General features: G+C 40.7%; 3 protein-coding genes and 1 long non-coding RNA gene across 11 annotated transcripts in view; 2 read left to right on the forward strand and 2 right to left on the reverse strand.

Annotated features, from left to right (window-relative positions):
• Positions 1-1,315, forward strand: part of LOC128892056 (TNF receptor-associated factor 4) — a 36,078-nt gene extending 34,763 nt beyond the window's left edge. For all 5 annotated transcript variants that reach the window (XM_054152145.1, XM_054152142.1, XM_054152143.1 and 2 more), the window contains one exon: positions 22-1,315. In XM_054152145.1, the coding sequence (XP_054008120.1) occupies positions 22-375 (354 nt within the window). In that variant the 3' untranslated portion in view covers positions 376-1,315. The remainder of the gene's footprint in view (positions 1-21) is intronic.
• Positions 1,316-1,352: 37 nt separating this feature from the next.
• Positions 1,353-2,440, reverse strand: LOC128892068 (probable DNA replication complex GINS protein PSF2). Its single transcript, XM_054152159.1, has 4 exons — positions 1,989-2,440; positions 1,796-1,904; positions 1,557-1,718; positions 1,353-1,492 (listed from the first exon to the last, which is right to left on the reverse strand). Exons 1-4 carry the CDS (start codon positions 2,231-2,233, stop codon positions 1,445-1,447), a joined length of 564 nt encoding a protein of 187 aa, XP_054008134.1. The 5' UTR covers positions 2,234-2,440; the 3' UTR covers positions 1,353-1,444.
• Positions 2,441-2,726: 286 nt separating this feature from the next.
• Positions 2,727-15,206, reverse strand: LOC128892052 (adenosine receptor A2b-like). Of its 4 annotated transcripts, none has more exons than XM_054152129.1 (5): positions 14,675-15,206; positions 10,171-11,127; positions 6,045-6,256; positions 4,674-5,144; positions 2,727-4,060 (listed from the first exon to the last, which is right to left on the reverse strand). In XM_054152129.1, exons 2-5 carry the CDS (start codon positions 10,607-10,609, stop codon positions 3,695-3,697), a joined length of 1,488 nt encoding a protein of 495 aa, XP_054008104.1. In that variant the 5' UTR covers positions 10,610-11,127; positions 14,675-15,206; the 3' UTR covers positions 2,727-3,694. The 4 variants fall into 4 exon arrangements, with proteins under 4 accessions (XP_054008104.1, XP_054008103.1, XP_054008105.1 ...); XM_054152128.1 differs by having other exon boundaries at positions 10,171-11,323; XM_054152130.1 differs by lacking the exon at positions 14,675-15,206 and having other exon boundaries at positions 4,674-5,138; positions 10,171-12,402.
• Positions 6,273-10,279, forward strand: LOC128892079 (uncharacterized). Its single transcript, XR_008461002.1, has 4 exons — positions 6,273-8,349; positions 8,441-8,512; positions 9,731-9,888; positions 10,145-10,279. It is a non-coding gene; the product is annotated as an uncharacterized LOC128892079 (long non-coding RNA).
• Positions 15,207-20,636: the final 5,430 nt, after the last annotated feature.

Consider the following 20,636-nt stretch of genomic DNA (forward strand, 5'->3'; position numbering starts at 1 on the left):
AAACGCTATTCAATCTTTTAGGCATCCGTTTTCTTAAATGGAAACGGCACCGGCGAAGGAAGTCACATTTCGATATACATAAAGATTCTTCCCGGGGAATACGATGCTTTGTTGCGATGGCCATTCTCGCACAGCGTGTCTTTCACCATATTCGACCAAACGGTGGTCGCGGAGAAGGCGTGCAATATCGTTGAGAGTTTTATACCAGACCCAACATGGAAAAACTTCCAGAGACCCAGTCGCGAGCCTGACTCCCTTGGCTTCGGTTTTCCTCGATTCGTTTCCCATGAAATGGTCAAGAAACGGCACTTCGTCAAAGACAATACCATGTTTATTCGGGTAAAAGTCGATCCTAGCAAAATCGTGGCCGTTTGAACGAACGATCGTTAACCGTTTCCCAATTCTGTACCATAACTCGATTACTATCGTTCTAGGTAACATAGTTAATATCATTACATTACATGTAAAACACATCGATGTGGTTATACGCATTTCTTATGTTACACGTAATGTCAGTCCAGTAAACGATAAATGGTAACCATATTTATTAACGTCGGCCGTGTACTTGGTGTGATAGCGCGAAGTATGTAGTTTACATACAGGACACGTGGTACTTAGGTCGTTGAACTGGCAGTAATACCATAGTAAAATTGATTCAGAGTATCTCTGAAAATGTTAGAAGGTAATAGTAATTCCCTAGCCGGAAATCCTTCAATGGAATCTGTATAAAAATGTTCATATCGCGTCACAGACCTTCGTACCGTCAAACTGACGTTTTTACTACGATTTTCAATTTTTCTCAGCATTTATTTTGCAACGTAAGTTTTTCCATTCCTTACAGCTGAAGATGAGCAACATTTTTAAATAGATAATATGAAGAGATATCTAGGTATGAAATAATTGTACCGAATATATCGCGATACGTTCTTTTTATTCAAATAAAGTTTTGCTCGTCTCTGCTTCAATCGTACAATGTACGTGTCATTTCGTAATTAAATGATTCATTGTTCCATATCGCGATTTAAAATTTTCACATGTTCTTCGATCGAACGACGTTAAGTTTGTTGAAGCGATATACCTTTAAGAATTCAAATCAAAGATTATTAAAGGACTGTGTATTATAAGGTTAGGAAATGTAAATATTGTGAAAAAAGTGGGAGCACATAATTCGTCCGAGAGACAGACCTACCAATGTAAATACGGATTTACTACACTTTAGTGATAATGAGAAATTGTGATTGATATGCTAGTGACTGTATGTAATGATTTAGGAGTAAGAAATAATAAAACTATTATATCATGTTCGTATATTGTATATTATCGGTGCTTAACTTATTTTTAACCATCACCAATGTTATAAGATTAAAGAAATGAAGGTCAATTACAAGATTGTTTCATAAATATTTATGTACATATATATTTACAATGTAAAAATGATAAGGTATCAGTTCTGCGAGGTTTCTGGATTTTGAGATTGTACCACCTTTCCTCCCTATAAAGATAAATTTTAATTATTAAGTAGAAAGAGAAACATCACTTTTATAAAATACACGTACAGTTTGAATCCTATACATTTGATCCAAGGCATGTGGCAGTAATGGACGCACACTGTTTATTTCCATTGCAGTTAGATGGTCTAGTTTTGCATGCAATCCTTCACTTTTTAAGAATGCATCTATCGATGTACGAAGCTTAGACATCCTTATGTCCCATATGTCCTGTAGTTTCAAGAATGTATTAGATTTATTCAGATAGATTCACTTTGTTTTTTACCAAATAATTAACTGTCTACTACTTTTACTGCTGTCCTTATTCTATCAGCATCAGATATATCGTCACTCGCAACGCTCAGCAAGAGCTGCGCTTCGTCCATAAAATGATTGCTCGGCATTTTTGTAAATAACCTGAATGAAAAAAAAATTTCTTGTCACAGGTAACTCGAGAAACTTTTTCCCGCCAAAAGAAAAACGAAGAACGTTCCCACTCACTTCGACAACTTTTCTTCCTCCTTCGCCTCGTTCAGCTCATCGGTGTTCATCCATTCTTGATTAATAATTCGACATTTCTGTTGCTGTTTCAGATTCACAGCCAACCAGATCGGAACTTTGACAGGCAGCCCAGCACGAAAGGGTCCTATCGATCCCGATATCAAGTGAATCGTATCGAAGCTAAAGTTTGGCACGATGCTGACCAACTCCTTTTCACCAAGGAACTCCACTTCACTTGGATCCATCTTCTAACCAGCAATTAATTCTTGTTTCAGACTAGTTCTACGCGAGCAAACACAACATTTTCGCAACAGTTGCCTCCCAAATCGCAGCTGCTTTCCACTAACAACTTTTGGCGGGAATTTTACCAGGCAGCCATGTTTCACAGATTCAGTCCGTGGATCCCCGTGTCGACGGTGGCACCGTCTATGTTTCTATTCCCACCAGTAACATTCAATCTTCGATCAAATATTAATAACAATTACGGTTCAGAGTAAGTATTCATACGAAATTTTCAATAATTGCTTGACAGAGTCAGACTAGCAACTCGAAGGAACTTTGTGTCATATTTACTTCTTCGCGTACTTAGTTTCGAAAGATTGTTCGAACTATCCTTCGCCGCGAGTAATAGCAAGTTAATGGCTGCGAATTTGCAATAATATCTTTACTGTCTTGAAGACATAATCTGTTTGCCGAATAAGCTTAAGGTTAAAGAGTAGTAACACTTGAGAATGTGGATGCCCATTTTTATGACATTTATTTCATTTGATGTTTAATATACAGAATACGGAATGAACATTAACATGCAGACAACCTTATAGGACCTAAGTCGACAACTAGTAAAAATGTCTGCAATTCGAGTCGAGATTCGCCTTGTTCGTTCGCATTCGTCGACTGACAATTTTTACATCACGCATAAGACTTCGAGAATTGATTTTTTTCGCAATAAATTTTAATCGTATGCGTATTAGGATTAAAGATAACGTGAGATCGTTGGTACTCGTCTTAGATATGTTACTACAGATATGTTATTATGATCTTGCGAAACATACTCGTCCTCCAATTGATATTTATATAGGATAAACTACGTCGAAAGAGTCCGCGCAACACAATATCCGTGAACCTTGAAAATATATTATTCGTTGTCGGTAAAAATGAACGTCGACCACTTACCATTCTAGCAGGGTTAACGTTTTAATATTTTCTGTACACAACAAAGAGTAAAATCTAATCTCAAATTATGGTATGTTCAGTCGGGTAATCGCAGTCTCGATAACAGGACGAAGTTGTCCAATTTGTTAACGCAATAGGGCGGAGAAACTAAATCCATCGTCGCACGAGTGAAAATTCTGTGCGTCGTTTCTAATACCAAGATGTAATTATAATTAAATTACTTATAATAATTCAATCGTTCGCAACATCTGAGTATTAACGGCGGGACTCGAAATATCATACATCGAATTACGATACTAACACCAAAGATACATTGCGTCCACTTTTCAAAAACTTGTCAATGTCTGTTTCAATCATGCATATATTATTCTCAACGATAATATCTATTATCGGCTATGGAAGCATCATCGATCGAGTTATTGTTAACCCTTTGATTGGTATCGGTGCGTCTAGGGCCGAAGTCGGCGCAGTCAAAGAGTTAAATCGGATCAAAGTGCGATCAAATTCAGATTCGTTCGAATCTGGAAGGGTTATCAGCCCTTGTCCTTGCTTTCTATCGATTCTTCGTCCATTTTATCGAGAATCGAATCGACGCGATTCACGTCCGCCTCGATCACGAAGATCGACGACGGTGGCGTCTCCTCGACGCGATCTACTTCCGCTGGAATAAGCGGCGCCATAGTCTTGTAAGTCTGAAGTTCCATCAGAGACTCGCGAGAGGGTGCTCCCGACAGATTCGAATCGATTCTGTTTTGGCTCGAGTTATCGTTGAGGCAATCGTCCGCTTCCTGTTTGTCGCTTTGCGACGAACTCGACCCGTTTTCGTTCGCAGTTTCTTTCTCACGGATCGAAACGTTCCGAGGCGCGGATGAAAATCCCTTCGCTCTGACGTCCGTCACCTGTTCGCAAAATGTACATTATTACCCCATTGAACCATTCCCCTGATAAGATACGATGTATTTTCAATAAGTAGTGGGAATTTTACGAGTGCACTCGTCGAATTCACCGATAACGACTGGATTGCCAGGAAAGGATTATTCTAGTTTAACGGCAACATTATTCTCGAGATACAAAAGAGCTTTTCAACCTCTCTCTACTATTACGAAATCGTGCCTTTATTTTTCATTTTTGGATTAGTTACAATTATGAAACCATTTGAATTGGATAAGAATTTTGTTAACATACGTACATTTCTTTTAAGAATTAATCGTACAATGTGATAGAAAGGTAATTTCTTAAACTCTTGAAAATTTCTACTGCGATTTAATTTCGTTCGCAGACTTTTGGAAACTGCGTAATGAAACATTTATTTTTGTATTTAGTTTTGTAACTTCATCAAAATTCGAGTATTTCATTTAAATTCATTTTCAATGACACTTAACTTTCAGAATTAATAGTTTTCGTTTTTCAATGAAATGCACTGTCACCTATATATGGGTGACGTGGCGATCAACGTGTTAAAAAAAAAAAAAAAAAAAAAAAAAAAACACCGAATCACCTGTTGGACATTACCTGGCGCAACAAGCTCGATCTTTGACCTCTCTGTTGAGGCTGACCAGCCAACTGTCTTTGAAATTGTCTCTGGGACCCGACCAGCGAGCCTCGATCGTGTATCACGCTGATCTCGCTGGTTTTCACGTCGCTGTGGGGAAAGAGGAGCCTCCACATGAAGTTCTTGAGCGCGGCTCGGAAGTCCTTCAGATGGTAAGCGTACAGCAACGGGTTGCCAACCGAGTTCAGATGCGACAGGATGATGCAGAAGTTCATGAGGACGTCGTTCACTTTGCACTGCGGACAAAACGCCATCACGCAGTTGATGGTGTACAGAGGGAACCAGCAGATGATGAAGAAGGCGACGATCCGCGAGAGATTCTGCGTAGCCTTCACTTCGCGTTTCCTGGCAGCGCCCAGCAGGCGCAGCATCGTCCCTGTCGTTTGATTTCCGGACCGACGTCCCGGATTCATTGTCACGATTTGCTGTAACTGCCATCGCGTTGCGATTATTAATTCTTCCAGAAATAATTAACACGCGGAACGTCACGCCCACGCCTTCCGCCGTGCCTTCACGCGACGCCTGGCTTTGTAGAATCAAAAGTAACGGGCACGGAATGTAATTGGAATTCTTTCTGAATTTTTCACAACATGGAAACCGGAATCTATTAAGTGTACAAATTAATTCTGTACCTTTACATTTACATAATTATTCGTAACTCTAGTTTACATATTTACTGGCCATTTTGTTAGAGTACCAACTTTCATAGCCATTACCCCTCAGGGGCTGTAGCATGCGAACATGCAGCTACAGCACGGGTTTAGCAACCCCGAGGTACCCGAGCTAGAATTCTTCTGTTAACTCTTTGCGGCACAGGAATTCAGGTCATAAAATAGACCCATATTGCACAGGAACTTTATTGCGTTTTAAATCAAACAAAATTGTTATATTTTTTTTTAATAAAGGTATCACGCCTATACACATGCAGCTATTGCAAAATTTCGAGGTGGGATTAAAAATGTCCCACTATGCATTACGGTCCATCAAAAAGGTGGGACACTTTTAATCCCACCGTGCCCCAAAGAGTTAAGAAGCATGTAAATAATTGTAATGAAAATTTGTCTTTATAAGTACATAGTAAGTTTACTTTAAAAAGGCATAGAATTCGTTTCTACACTTAATAGAAACGATATATATCATTTTAATCGCTGGTGTATTTATGAGATACGCTAATTGGCGCGCCGTGACGCGCGAGAGGAGTCGAATCGATTAATAAAGGTAAATTTCGAGGGGTGGCGGGCACGTGGCGATCTTCATTAATTCGTTGTCATGTTTACGGATAGCACACGCATACACCCGTAGCCGTTACGTTTACGATAAAAGTATCTGACCTGTTTTACGACCACTCTGTATATATGAGCGTAGAAGGCCGCAATTAATAGCGCGGGAAAGATGATCGTGGCGAAGTAAAGGAACACCAGGTAATCGTAATCCATCACCTCGGTGAAGATGCATTTCTCGTTGGACTTTTTGCCCGCGTGCCACCCCAAAAGCGGCAGGAAACCGACCAAGGTTCCCGCTACCCAGCACACGCAAATTATACCTGAAATAAATTGTACCCGCCATTACGCCTTCATTGTTCGACTTGCATGGGTTGCTACGCGATCAGTATTACAAATGGGATGCACAGGAGACGCTTGAAGTTTGATGCAATTCAGTGAAATTCACTGGTCATTTAAAAGAGTCATATAATTTATATATAAGAGCTGTAAGAGTTACATTGTTTCTCAGATACGTCGAGTCATAGAAGAATTAGGGTCTTCAAAAATAAGAGATGTTCGCTCGGAACTAATTAAAGGTGTGGACACCTTAGGCTGAAGGACACCTCGAGTCCGAGCATATTTCTCCAGAGAACATATTTCAAATCCTCATCCCAAAGCCTGCGTCCTAGCACAGGGATCGATCTTATACTTTTTCTCTGGAGAGGAGGGTACCAAACGCTCTAGGTTTTCCAGGTCAAGTTGTAAGATTTAGCATGTAATTTACATATGTATATATGTATAGAAGACACAAAAAATTGATAGAAGTTTTTTTATCAACATATATATAGCTTCCAAACAGGTCTTTCTGGAGATAAGAGGCAAGCATGCCATGCCCTGTCGTAATAAGCTGGGACGACATTTACGGTTGGTAATTGTTGTTGAGAGACAATTAAAATTATTATCGACGCCTAAGAGATTGTTTTACGGCGAAACGATTAGCGTAGAGTGTTTTGGAGGGAAAACTGAAAACTCGGTCAAATGTGTCGATGATAGGAGGTTGTACGTGAACATTATCGATTGCTGGGTAATAAACGCGCCTTTTTCTCTCGTTGGAGAGACGGTATCACTCAGCGTGGTTGTAATTAAAATCAGTCGTGCCATAAACAGACGAAATGCTTGAATTAATCACGGCTAGCTGACCTGGGAAATGAGGAACGTCTCACTCGGCCATTAATTTTTTGCCAGCTGGCTTCGATTCGAAACGGGGATTCGCTCTAGGGCGTAAATTACCCGCTATTCATCTTTCCCTGTTCGAAAAAACATTTGTTCAGCATGATGACTATTTTGGAGTAAACGAAATTAAAATTTATTAACATTAAACCTACCGACGTTTCATTCGCACTTTACTGTGATCGGGCGCATGAACTTTTTCAATTAAATTCAAAAATATTTTCCGTGAAATTAAATTGAATAACGCATGAAACAATCGGAAATAATTTCTATATCGCGCATTGGAACTGTATACAAAAGTTTGGAAACGGTCATTTGACAGTGGTAGAGAGTGCTAATTAGACAAAATAAATTAGGCCTGTACAAATGTACTTTCTAAGAGTCTACTCGCGAACGTAAATGTACTTCACCATCTTTTCTTTTTCTCTCCCCGTGTACGAAAGTTTTGAAAATCTGAATCCTTCGGTTTGTCAACGCAAATCACGGATCGGCTGTGGCGGTAGCCCCTTATTTCACGTTTTCCGATTCTGAAATATGTAACGGGTAGGCACAAAGGTATGATTCCCATCAATTTCTCGGGATAGAGGGAGGTAGGAATGTCCTTTGGGAAATCGAACGGATGGAAACAGTTCAATGTGTTCGGGTTGGGTGCGCACTAATATCATCTCCCGGCGCTCGCATCAAATAGGGATGGAATTTTTCGAATTTCTTCGGTAATTAATTAGTTGATCGTTCGCTTGGTAATTCATTAGAAGAAATCGATTTCTCGTCATTCGAACTGTGTTTTAAAGCGCTATCATAGAACCAACAGTTCGAGTAACAGAACAAGCTCTAAAACAGACTTCTGTACTGGTCGAAGCTCGATCGAACAGTTAATTAAAGATTGCATAAAAATATTACGCAATCGAACACGAGGACGCCGAAACTCTTTCGAATAACCCAACACGTGACTGAAAATAAAATGTTTATTCGATAATTGATCAATCGATAGAAGAAAGTTCCTCGAGGGAGTCTGCAGACTCGGATTCGTAATTAACTTTGCTTTACAAGTTTCTAGAACGTCTTACGCGCCGAGAGCGCAAACACCACCTGTTGCAACGCGAAACGCATTCCGTATTTCTGCCTCGAGCCAAGAAAATCGCATCTCGCGGGAAAATTATGATCTCGTTGTTCGTAGCGGTTGAACGCTTTTACCTAACTGATCGTAAGTTTCTAAACTTGGTTTTCGTTACATTCTACTCCACCAGTTTCACTTTACTCTTACATTTTACTCTTTACTCTTGTACGTTTTGCAGGTCGACGAACTTTATTCTGTTACAAGTGGACGGGCTGAATGTATCTTTAAATACATTCGGAACACAGGAAACGTAAGTGATCACGGACACCTATTCTCTGTAACGTTCTATAGCAACTACAACCGGCAACAATGGCATTACAGAGTACACATCTGCACAATGTTGTCTAATCAGCTGTGACACGGCTTGATAGCCTGTATTCTAATTCATAGCGGAACGCGATGGGCATTCATTATCGCGCGCACTTACGATAGTGTTCACGACTCCTCACGATTTTATGTAATTAGAAACACGATGGAGTATTAATTAGTACGTTCAGTAATGAATATGATCAAGAAGTAATCTATACAAGGGCAAGGTGTAGCTGTAATTAATAACCGCGTAGCCTAGGAACATTCGAGATCATTTTGTCGCGACTATTTTGTCACGAAAGAATCTTTTAGGACAACATAGTAGATCACCGACCTTGCCTCGACGGCAATTATATTTCAGGATGAAAAAAAAATACCACTCCGCGACCACGAAGTGTCCTCCAGATCCCCGTCAGAAGAAGAACATCAACATTTGCCCTGTACTTTCTCCAAGTGTCCTCGAATTTTGCAAACTGAATTATCCTGCATATTTCAACGTGTGCAGGTGTCCTCTCGTGTTTTCCATGTACCGTGTTCATTGTTTTGTGTGTAGCACTCGATCCCGACGAATTACCTCTGTGAAGCTCGGTCCTGTATGTAACAGGTGGCCCCTCGAGCAAACAATTCCATAAATTATAATTGCGCAGCTCCGTATTGATATTGTTTTACGGCTGCTTAATTAAACGGTCGCGTGCAAAATGTTTCTGCGAAGAAGCAATTTCAATCGGACCGTCGGATTGCATAACGCGCGACGACGATTACCCAATTTGCTGTTCGATTCCTCGAAGCTTTTGTCGTTACTGCGTTACGTGAAATTCAATCCATAATTATTATCGCTCGACAGTCATAATTCGTATTATCCTTGGGCATGCAATTAGTCGACAATGCAATTTATTTTTAAGCGTTCCCATTTATTCGTATCGAACGTTTCGTCTACTAAAAGATCAAACAAAATTAGTACTTTAGCCCCGATCAACGATTACGGTTTGGTAATAATTAATAAATCTCAAGTAAGAAGTAAAAGATCAAAGTTTTGTTCGTGATTCCTCGGACCTTTGGTCCGCTCGATTATTGACTTCTACTACTTGCGATTTCGCGTGGGCCGTACGTCCTTGTTCGAGGTTCGGAACTTTTAACGATGATCGATGTATTGTTACAGGAAATCTAAATTTACGTTCAGGGCAAAAGGAAGCGGAATCCTCGAAAAGTGCAAACACGAGAGAGACAAGCACCGGAAGTTTTACTGGCAACGAAGGAGCCATGGGGTCGGGGACAAGTCCATCGACTTCTGAACACGAATCTGAAGTCGGTTTTGAGGTAAACAATTTCAATGGCTGTAAACCTTTAAAAATACGGTCGTAATCGTATTCGTAATCACAACTCGAAAATATTCGACTACAATCGTATTCGTATTTGCAGTTACGATTTTGCCCATCACTGATTGTGAGTCACAATATATTTTTGAATTCATATTTCTTCGTATTCATATGTCAATGGTCCTAACGCACGATTCCTTTCGGAAGCTAAATATAACCTCACGAAGGGTCATCCTGACACCCTATCCGATTTCTAGGGCCTACGGTCATCGTCGTCTCTTACCTATGGCAGTTTTAGTGCGTACGGTCCGCGAGTATCCCATGGGATGCAGTATCGCCCAGTAACGATCCACGGACACCGCCACCAGGCAGAAGATACTGATCGTGCAGAGGACGATCAGGACGGAGACGGTGAAGAGGCAGGCGTACAGGTTCGTCGGCAGACCGATGCTGGCCAGGATCGCAAACGGTATGGCGAACAGCCCTACCAGCAAATCAGCAGTGGCCAGGGAGATTATGTAGTAATTGGTGCGTCGACGGAGCTTCCTCTCCTTGCTGAAAACCGTGATCACCAAACCGTTGCCGAACACCGCGCACACGGCCACCAGGATCTCGCACACTGTGTACGGTAGATTAAGCTCCGAACGCGTCGACGCGTTCACTGCTGTCACGGTTAAATTGTCGGCCAGCTCGGTGGCATTCGACGGAAATTCCATCGCCATGGAATTCTGGGAGGGAGCCCTGTTACCCAAAGATTCGCAGAATTCTATTTGAACGGCGGGTAACGAATCGAAATTCTGTGTAACATTAGTAAACGTTTATCGTATCCAACTATTACTTGGTTGCTCATCAACGTGTAACTTCTATCGATTATAGAATTCCATAGCGGAATTTTGATCGAACGAAAGAATTTAAACGAGAGTCTCGATCGTCTCTGCTGGTACCCCTCCCGCTATAGTCTCTGTCATCCTCTGTAATTCCGTGGACGAACCTATTTCTTGATCAACGAACCCACGTCGGTGTCCCTGCAGACTTTTCAACCGAGACGCGTTAGAATCTTGCAACTCGTGAACAGTAATTGCCATTGTTGATCTTCGATCCTCCTTCGTTGATGATAATCGACGGTCATTTGTCTTGGATGTAGGCTGATTGAAACTGCCAGGGGTAACGTAAGCGGAAAACGCGCGGTGGTTGCGTGACGAACGCTTTCTCCGTCGTTTTCCATGGATCCCCTCAATTTCTGTACACACAATATGCTCGACAATTGGAGCGTCACGCGAGCCTGGTGCCTGCGTGTTTAAATAAAACCTTGGGCTCCGTTCTCGACGACGGAGTCGCGAGTCGACACGGCCGGAGGAAACGGTCGTTGGATTTGTTCGCGTCTATTCCTTCCTGATCCTCGGGACTCCGAGGGACGACGATCCACCCTAAGGAGACTAACGATCACGTCGCGTTCAAAGGACGATCGATTTTAGTTTAACGGAGAGACGCGAAGGGCGTTCGGAATAAGACCGGAAGAAGGGTGCTTATTTGCATGGACGTCGCGCGCTGATCACTGATATTTGCTTCACTTTCAGGGCGAGAGGACCTCTTTGACACCGTTTAGCAGCTGTACAGATTGCCGCGAATGCAACACTGGGACTCGACCATTCGACCGAAAGAGGACACCTTAGGTACTCGATCATACAACTCTGTAAAGTCGTTGCTTTATGGCACACGAGCTCCGCGATAAACTACATTTCATTTTTCAGTCCTTGTCGAGAGGTTTTATCGTGACTCAAGGAGCTTCCACTTGTGTCAATTTACGGTTTGCGCCAACCGCCAACCTACGCCACGATTCCTCCCGCGCAAGGTTACACGCAAGGTCGAGTCACGAATCCACGGTCAACGATCTTTCAGAGATCTTTCAGCGATCTTTCGTCTTGCTATCGTGATACGGAAGACTAGATCTCGCGTCAAACATCCTAAAAATGGCTTCTGTAGGTCCTACGGGTCCTGAAAGCTTGTTACGTCTTTTGTAAACATAGCACATCTCGTCGAAAGATGCCCAAACGATGTCTAGCTACTATAGAAGCCCTCGAGGACTCCGTTCTAGAATGAACGAATGGCTCGTCCATCCCGAACCGATGTAACCGAAGACGAGCGTTCATTGTGCCGGCGTTTCGAGTCTGGCCACGTTTCGGCCGCACAGTTGCGAAGCTTATTACGAGCTTCCTCGACCTTCCAGACCATGTTCACCGGAGGGTGCTTCCACGTAGCCGACACGCGTGCCGCAAGCCACTTTGAAAGGTATTAGGGTCACGCCGCGGTCCTCTGTCGCTAGTAAAAATATTCGTGTTACTAGTTGCTACTTGGAAGGTCGAAATGAATAAGAAGCTGATCGATACAAGCACGTCGTTACTTATAAGAGATATATAAGAGAGTTTTGACACCAAGTTTATGTCGGAGGTATGCTAATCCTAGAATTAACACTTAGAAGCCTGATTTTCCGAATTAAATTGAAAAAGGTATCTCTATTTTAAGAGCAATCTCGTTATGGGTGAAACGTTAATCTTTTTTTTATTGATTATTGTGAACTAAAGGTTTCGTCAACCTAAGGTCGAAACATTTATAGTGGATAACAGCATGCTTGTGCCTACCAGCTTCTCATTAATTTTGTTCCGTCACAAGTTTCGCGGGCGTTCATCTTCTTCGCGGCGAGACCGAAGAGTTTGAATCGCCCTTCTTATCGGATTTTCAATTACCCCCATTCTTTTAAAGTCAATGGATCTTCCTCCCGACGTCGAAGGTGGAAATCGCGTGGAAATAATCGCTGCGATAGTTAGAATAATTCAATCAGTTTGATTGGCCGTATAACCTTGTTGAGTTTAAACTTTCCGCTTCGGTAGTTAATCGAATATTTGCTTAAATTCATTCCTTTCTTTTTCAGGTTCGAGAGAGTCAGTATCGCGAAGAACCAACGGCTCCGTTTGAAGGAACTACGCTGGATTAAATTTGACGAAACGCCGCAATTTTTTATCTTCACCAGAGTTTCATTCTACGACAACGGTGGGTCATGCTTCACGGGTTTCAACCGTTTATATAAGAAATCCTGCTTTTGGAATCCTTCTATTTTATTCAAGGCACGTAAAATGCTCGGAATAATTAAAAGTGCGTCGACAATGTTTTCTCTTCTCAGTTGAAATCCAGAGAAATGGTCCACCGATTCTACTTCTCGACTACCCAAGCTACGTATATTAAGTTGGCGTAGCCATTTCAAAAGGCCAATGCCAAAGTAACACGATATTTTTTTGCTATTTATTTGCTAATTATTTGCCAAAGAATTAATTTTTTTGCTCCAGCCGTTTTCGAGAAACAATGGCTCTTCTTGCAGCAAAAAAAATTCATATTCAGTGGATTAAGAGCAAATAAATAGCAAATAAATATGGCGCAAAGATGGCATCGATATCTTTGTTATGTCTTATGATACAACATGTGGCTACGTTAGCTTAATATTAAACTAGAGCAGCCATAGTTTCTCGAAAACGGCTGGAGCAAAAAAATTAATTCTTTGGCAAATAATTAGCAAATAAATAGCAAAAAAATATCGTGTTACTTTGGCATTGGCCTTTTGAAATGGCTACGCCAGCTTAATATACGTACCCAGGTTATATACACCAAACAACTCTTTTTCTTTCCATTTCCTTGGAAAAGTAATATTTTTTATGTAGTAGCCTTCTACTAACGTTCTAGAGCAGAGGATCCCTATAAGGGTGCTTCAGAATTTAAAAAAAAAAAATGCATGGGTTTTCGAGAGAATCCTATGAAGCAATTTCCACCATCGGAACTTTCTGTTCACCGTACATGCGATGATTAAAAACGGCGCGCCAACTTCGAAGAAAGAACAGATTAAAGTTTTAATTTCACAGGGACGCGGTTTGGACTAAAGTTCCTCTGTTCGAGCGCTAATGAAGGGAGGATCGACGTCGATCGCCTCGATCGCGGTTACGTCGCGACGCAATTTCGAAGTTGCGGTTGTCTCGCATCAGAACACGAAGCAGCTGATAGGAAGATTAGCGAGGCAACTCGTGATGTTGCAGCCTGGCCAAGTTTTCATCCTAAACTTTCCTCGCGCCACTCTTTCACAGGTAAAAACTCGTTTTTCTTTGGCTTCCTATATATTACATAGACGCTTATGTTTTGCAGAAGCTACCAAGTGTTTCTCAAACTATGATCCTCTGACTCCTAAGGCTGACGACAGAGATAGGACAGATTTTATTTGAGCAATATAGATAATTAATAGTTAAAGAATTTTATGAACGTAATATTTTTGTAGTATCGAAATTCACGTATATTCATGAAAATGTTTATAAATATCGTGCTCGTCGCCACACGTAGATACGAAATATAAATACAAAGTGACGTATGTCTACGTCAGCGGGTACCAGCAACAGATTTAAAGATGACGTGAAACTACGTCGGCGACTTCAAATGCGTTAATTTAATTGTAGTCGAGGGGGCCCATCGAACGTTTCCCTTCGTCAAATGGACAAACTCTGAGAATCACTGGTCAATTTCTGTCCAAACTTTAAAATGGAACAGTAGATTAAAAACGCGAAGTTCGAGCTTCCAGGAAAGGGAACATTAGAGTCATCATAAATAATAGCGGATACGATCGTGTTTTAACATCGAGCTACCTCGAATACTCTATTCTAAGCTTTTACGTCCATCTTTATTTATAGAGGCTTAGTGTATCACGACCCCGAACATGATTACAACACTCTAGCTACTAATATTTTAATCCTTACAGATGATTCGATTCTCCTTTCAATTAAAATCGCGCGTCGACGATTTTCAAATAGTTTGAAATATCGGGCGAAATGTATCGCGGCTCGGTATTTGCAAATTTCAGCCGATTCGACCGATTCGTTTATTCGATAACCAATGAGCGTGCCGCGCGAGTCGTGTCCCGAACCAATCAACGTCAATCAACGCGAGGAAGCGCGCTCTTTTACGAAACAGTCGCGAATGGTCGCGAATCGATCAACGATCGACGGTGGTCGCGCGTCACTTTCTACTACCGAATAATCGCGAATTAAAGTGACATTGTTCGTCGCTCGTGGATAGAACGCGCGTCCGACTTCTCAACCCTGTGCCGCGTAACTGAGTTCCTCCTCGTGACACACGGGGACAGCGGCGACGGTGGAGGTGGAATGGAGGCGGTTATAGGTTATGGCGGTAGTGGTAAACTCGGGAAAGAAAATCGACGGTGCTCTATAGCTGTGACGATGATGCTGTTCCACTAGATTTGCAGAGAACATGAAACAGGCTGAATGCTTCGATAGGTAAGGCGATTTCGTTTTACACTTCATTTAAAGACGAAGCTGCGACGATCTGTATCCAGATCGATGCTGACTAGGGGTGTGCGAAATTCCCGAAAATATCCGGGATTTCCGAGAATATTCGGGATTCTCGTAAAATATCCGGGATTCTCGAAAATATCCGGGATTCCCGAAAATATCCGGGATTTCCGAGAATATTCGGGATTTTCGTAAAATATCCGGGATTCCCGAGAATACACGAGATCTCGTAAAAATCCGGGATTCCCGAGAATATAGGGGATCCCGACAATGTATGGGATATGGAATAATATCTGGGATTTCCGAAAGTGTTGTTATTCTTGAAAATGCCAGCAATCCGAATGTACGGGATTCCCGGGAATCCCGAACATTTACGGGATCTCGGAATTCATGGGGAATCCCGGATGTATTCGAGATTTTGAAATTCACGGGAATCCCGGATGTATTCGGGATTTTGAAATTCTCGGGATTCCATCCCGATCCCCCGGGAGGAATTCCCGTCCCGACCGGGATCCCGCACACCCCTTATGCTGACAGCACTACCTGAGAATGAATCTCCTCGAACGAATTTTTTCGTCGCCGAATTACGGATACCGATCCCGTAACATTACGTGTAGAAAGTAATACCTTTGTATTCAATTATTTGTTAGGTTGTCCAGAAAGTTCGTGCCAATTTCTAAGAAAAATTCAAAGGCATATAATATATATATATACATGTTTTTATTGAATTACATAGGTGCCATTTTGTTCCACAACCTTTCCACTTTCTAAGGGATGTATACATGTTATTTGTTTTCAACCATTTCGATATATTCAGACCTGTACTACCTACCAAAAATCGACATGGACTTTCCGGAGAACCCAATACATATAACTTTAGTTTCACATCTGTTAGGAAGATGGTCGTTCTTTTGGAGTACCAGAAACGCACAATGCGCGATTATAAACGCATGCAACTGTCAAGTAACGCCATTATTCTAGTCCCTATCTGATTCGTAATTGGATAAACGTACTGCGAGCGAGCATTCAATACCGCAAACCAGACGACAAAAATTTTCCGTGTACGAGACGTGGCGCGTCTACGGACGTGTATAATAGTTGAATTCGAATTTGAAAATTCGAACGATACGATTTACAGATTTTTATCGCACTTCGAGCATACGAATTATATCGAATATTCGAAAGAATTCGACCGGAAGAACCCAGTTCTGGCGGAAAGTTTGCTCCGAGGAAAGTAACTAGTAGGAATTAGTTTAGCGTCTTTCTGTCATGACGGAATTATAAGTTCCTTTCTGTCGGTGTAACTCTTCGTGATGTTCCGCGAAGTGTTACGCTAAGTTTATTTATTCGTCGATCTCTTCGACGCGACAGAACTTCGCTGAACTTTATTTTCGTTTTGCTAACTCGACTGACTTCGAGTTTCATAAGTAATGCGCCCGCCATAAACGCCTTTTATTTTGGCAACATTTGTGTACGATTTACCGAATAGTATACATACATTCAAATGTCGTTTTCCTAGTTAGTGGAAAGTTTTATTTGGCGTCAAATATTGTTGGCCATTTATACGATTTAAGGGGGTATTTCACTGTGAACGCACAAAAAAAAAGCATATTTTCAATCATTTTTTTCTCAGGAACTATTGCATAAAATTGAATGAATGTTTTTTCCCCTTGAAGGTATGATTAACGAAAGTAAATATAAAATTTTTTTTTGGTAAAAAATATTTCGTCATTTATTTACGAAACAATATGCATGTGTGCAAAAAAAAAGTTAACCGCTGACGCAGGTGATTTTGGCTCTCCTGGTAATCTGAAACAGAAAATCGAACAAGTTTATTAAACTATGTCGTCACACCTATCGTCGGAACCTCCACTTATTTATTTCATCGAAAATAAACAAAATGGCAGCGTTTCTAGTAAAAAAGAGAAAAAAAAAACTATTTTTGTGTACCGTAAATCAGGTGAAATTGTAAGTAAAAATCAAAATATCAACTATTTTGAGGTTCCGACCATAGGTGTGACGACATAGTTTAATAAACTTTTTCGATTTTCTGTTTCAGATTACCAGGAGAGCCAAAAACACATGCATATTATTTTTTAAAAAAAATGACGAAATATTTTTTACAAGAAAAATTTTTTTTATTTACTTTCCTTAATCATACCTTTAAGGGAGACAAAACATTCATTCAATTTTATGCAATAGCTCCTGAGAAAAAAAATGATTGAAAATATGCTCCTTTTTGTGCGTTCACAGTGAAATGCCCCCTTAATACGTAGCGTAACCCACGAATCGATTGCAAATAGAACGAAACACGGGGCAAATAAATCATTAGGACGGTGTCGAATTTCAAGTATAAGCTCAAATTTCTTCGATCAGAGGGAACGAACCTCGGAATCGAATTTCGTACGTTTATACGAACGAATTAGTATTTTCGTAGCGTTCTTTTCGACGCCATTTAACTGGACACTTGATGAATTTTACGACGAAAACGTGAAAATAGCATATTTTTAAGATTTCCTCTGCCCTTGGTCATCCTAGGTTCACGCATGCGCGAAGCGCAATACTAACTATGAAAATAGAAAATTCTTTCTTATCCAGCTATTCACGTAAATACCGAACGATACCATCGCCGAATCGTCGCGTCGATACTTAAATAAATTGTAAACGAACGGTGCTATTCGACTGCAACCCTCGGTTTCGATCGGAAACGAACGAATTGTTTTCTTTCTTTTAACGTTGTTGTATTTTTTCTGTTGTTTTTTGTAAATTAAAACGTGACCAGTATCGCGCCCGTGGCAGCTTTTGATCGAGGAAATCATAGAAATAGATTGTCTATTTACACAGTGATCTACCAATCAAGTTAGATCGGCTCGCAACCAACCAGGTATTTGTTATTCCGTTCGACATTAGACAGGATAGGATTACTGCCAAGGTTAACCGGACAAATGAGTCTGCGTGTTTTTCGTTCTCTCTTTCGCAGAATGTATATGTGTGCGGTTAGGTATACATATACCAAGTGAAAAATCACATTTTTCATTCATTATTTTTCTTCTAAAAAAAACGTTGCAACGTACATTTATCTAAATAAAAAAAAAAAGAAGTAGAAAAATCATAAGATAATACATTTCCAATTTTATTGTCTTGTCGAGAAAGATTCGATTGAACTGTTTCAAACATCTAATACATCGATGATCGAATTCGCCAACGCGAGAATTACAAGGCGCAATAAACTTAACGTTGTATTTTAATTGCTTGCGTGGCGTTAAGCGTGTCTTCGACCTTTGCCTGTTTTTACATTGTTCTAATAGGTGGCAATTACGTAATTAGCCCGATACGCAGAGAGACCCGGCGGCTTCCGCGAATTCCACGTTAAGGAAAGCCAAGGAAGAACTTTTAATGGAATCGCACAATTCGATCGGCTGTGCATATTTTATATCTCGCCACTTTTGAAAATGGACACATAGTCTGTTCCGTTTTAATTTGTAAATGGATACCTCGAAACGTACGCCGAGTTTGAACGAAATTATGTGTAAAGGGTTAGAGGGCATTTCAAGGTCACTTATACTTTTTTTTTTTTTTAAATCTGACACCTGGCATACTCTTACCAGAATGTCGAGGACGTGCTGTACCCGCGCTCTAGTGTTTACCTTTGCAGTTACATACTTCGAAGAAACGAGGGAAATTTTATTCGAACAATAATCACTAGACTGCGGATCTTTATGTGTTTATAGGAAATTTGAACGCGCAGGAAATTACAAAATGCATACAATATGCAAGAATATAGAAAAGATTGAAAGTAAAGTTCATGTTGTAATATTTGCAGAATAAAATAAATTTTTGTTTAGGTTCAATTTTTGTAGGCACGTTCGCGAAGATTTTATTTTGCATAATGATCCGCAGTCTAATAATCACGAATAGGACCAACGCATACAGATTCGTATAGAGAGTGAAATATCTTATTCTATACTTGAAATTTGTATTTGTACATGATTGAACGAATAGAATTTTTAGGATAGAATGTTCGCGCCTTTAAATGCGGCTGAATACAATGTACATTTAAATCGATAGATTTACACGCGCTCGGCTGAGTGATGCGGAAGCCAAGAGGCGACATCGACATTTCCGGTTTCGCGGTGATAACCAAAATACGCTATTTCACACGAGATCGGTTTACTTCGGCGCACCGTACTTCTCGAAGATACTCTCGCCAAGAACAATAACTTACAGACGAAGTCAACGCAGAAAAAGAAACTATGCAACAAACGTATTAGGTTGCCGCGAAAGTTTTGTCCCGTGGTAAACGCAAGCCACGAATTCAGCGTTTAAATGCATCTTCATCGTTTCACTGTACTACTATATAACGCAATGTCGCTAGACAAAATTTATGCAACAACTTCATGGTACTCGAGCGCGTAAACAATACAGCCGAGGCTCTCGTACTTCACCTTCGTAGCTATTCGATACTTGCTCGTTCGTGGTTTGCTATGTAACATTGGTTATCAGAGCAGCGAGTACTTCCTGAATAACAGCTTCAATGCGGAAACATAAGCGTAACAAGTATTTCCTTTCGTCTGGTTTTTAAAGAGGCTTTCTCGGTAATTTGGAAGTAGGGATGTCCGATTCACCGGAAAGAATCGATTTGGAATCGGAATGAGAGAATCGATTCCTCTTAAAAATCGAAACCAAAGAATCGATTCTGCAAGAATCGGTTTTAAAAAGAATCGGCTTTTTTGTTTCCTTTTTTATTTTTATTTCTGTAAACAGATTCTCATACGATTCTTCCGCTCGGCATCGATTATTGTAAAGAATCAATCTTTTATTTTGTTACTTTTCGTCCTCTTACACCAAAGGCAGACTCTACATTGTTTATATTTTCATCGCTGTTCCTATACTTTTTTCGAATAGTAATGTAGGAGTGAATGTGCTTTTATTGTTAAGAAAAATCGATCTTCGATTCTTACATGAAAGAATCGATTCAAAAAATCGATTTTTTTTTTTACCGAAAGGATCGATTTTCTAAAGAATCGAATCGGAATCGAACATCCCTATTTGGAAGCCTACGGAATTGTCTCGCGAGGAATGAGTCTCCGCTGCGATAGAAGCTCGCCTAATGTTCATTGATTTTAACGGGCACGTGCTCCTTACAGAGGCGATCTTAACGAATAGTGAACGAGTCCATTCGAGGTAATTCGATCGTGCTTATTGTTCGTAACAGGCGCATAACAGGTCGTTTGACGGTGCATAAAGGATGCATAATCGCGTCGCGAAACTGAATTGACTCGTGAAGTCGAGCCTCTCGGCTAGAATATCGGTTGCACGGATCTAGACCGAAAACGGGTCATGTTCGCGTTCCACGGGGCATGTAAACACACCCATCTCGCTAAATATCTAACGACTTAATACGACTAAT

Source organism: Hylaeus anthracinus, unplaced genomic scaffold (assembly GCF_026225885.1).
Source record: "Hylaeus anthracinus isolate JK02 unplaced genomic scaffold, UHH_iyHylAnth1.0_haploid 12002, whole genome shotgun sequence".
Lineage (NCBI taxonomy): Eukaryota > Metazoa > Arthropoda > Insecta > Hymenoptera > Colletidae > Hylaeus > Hylaeus anthracinus.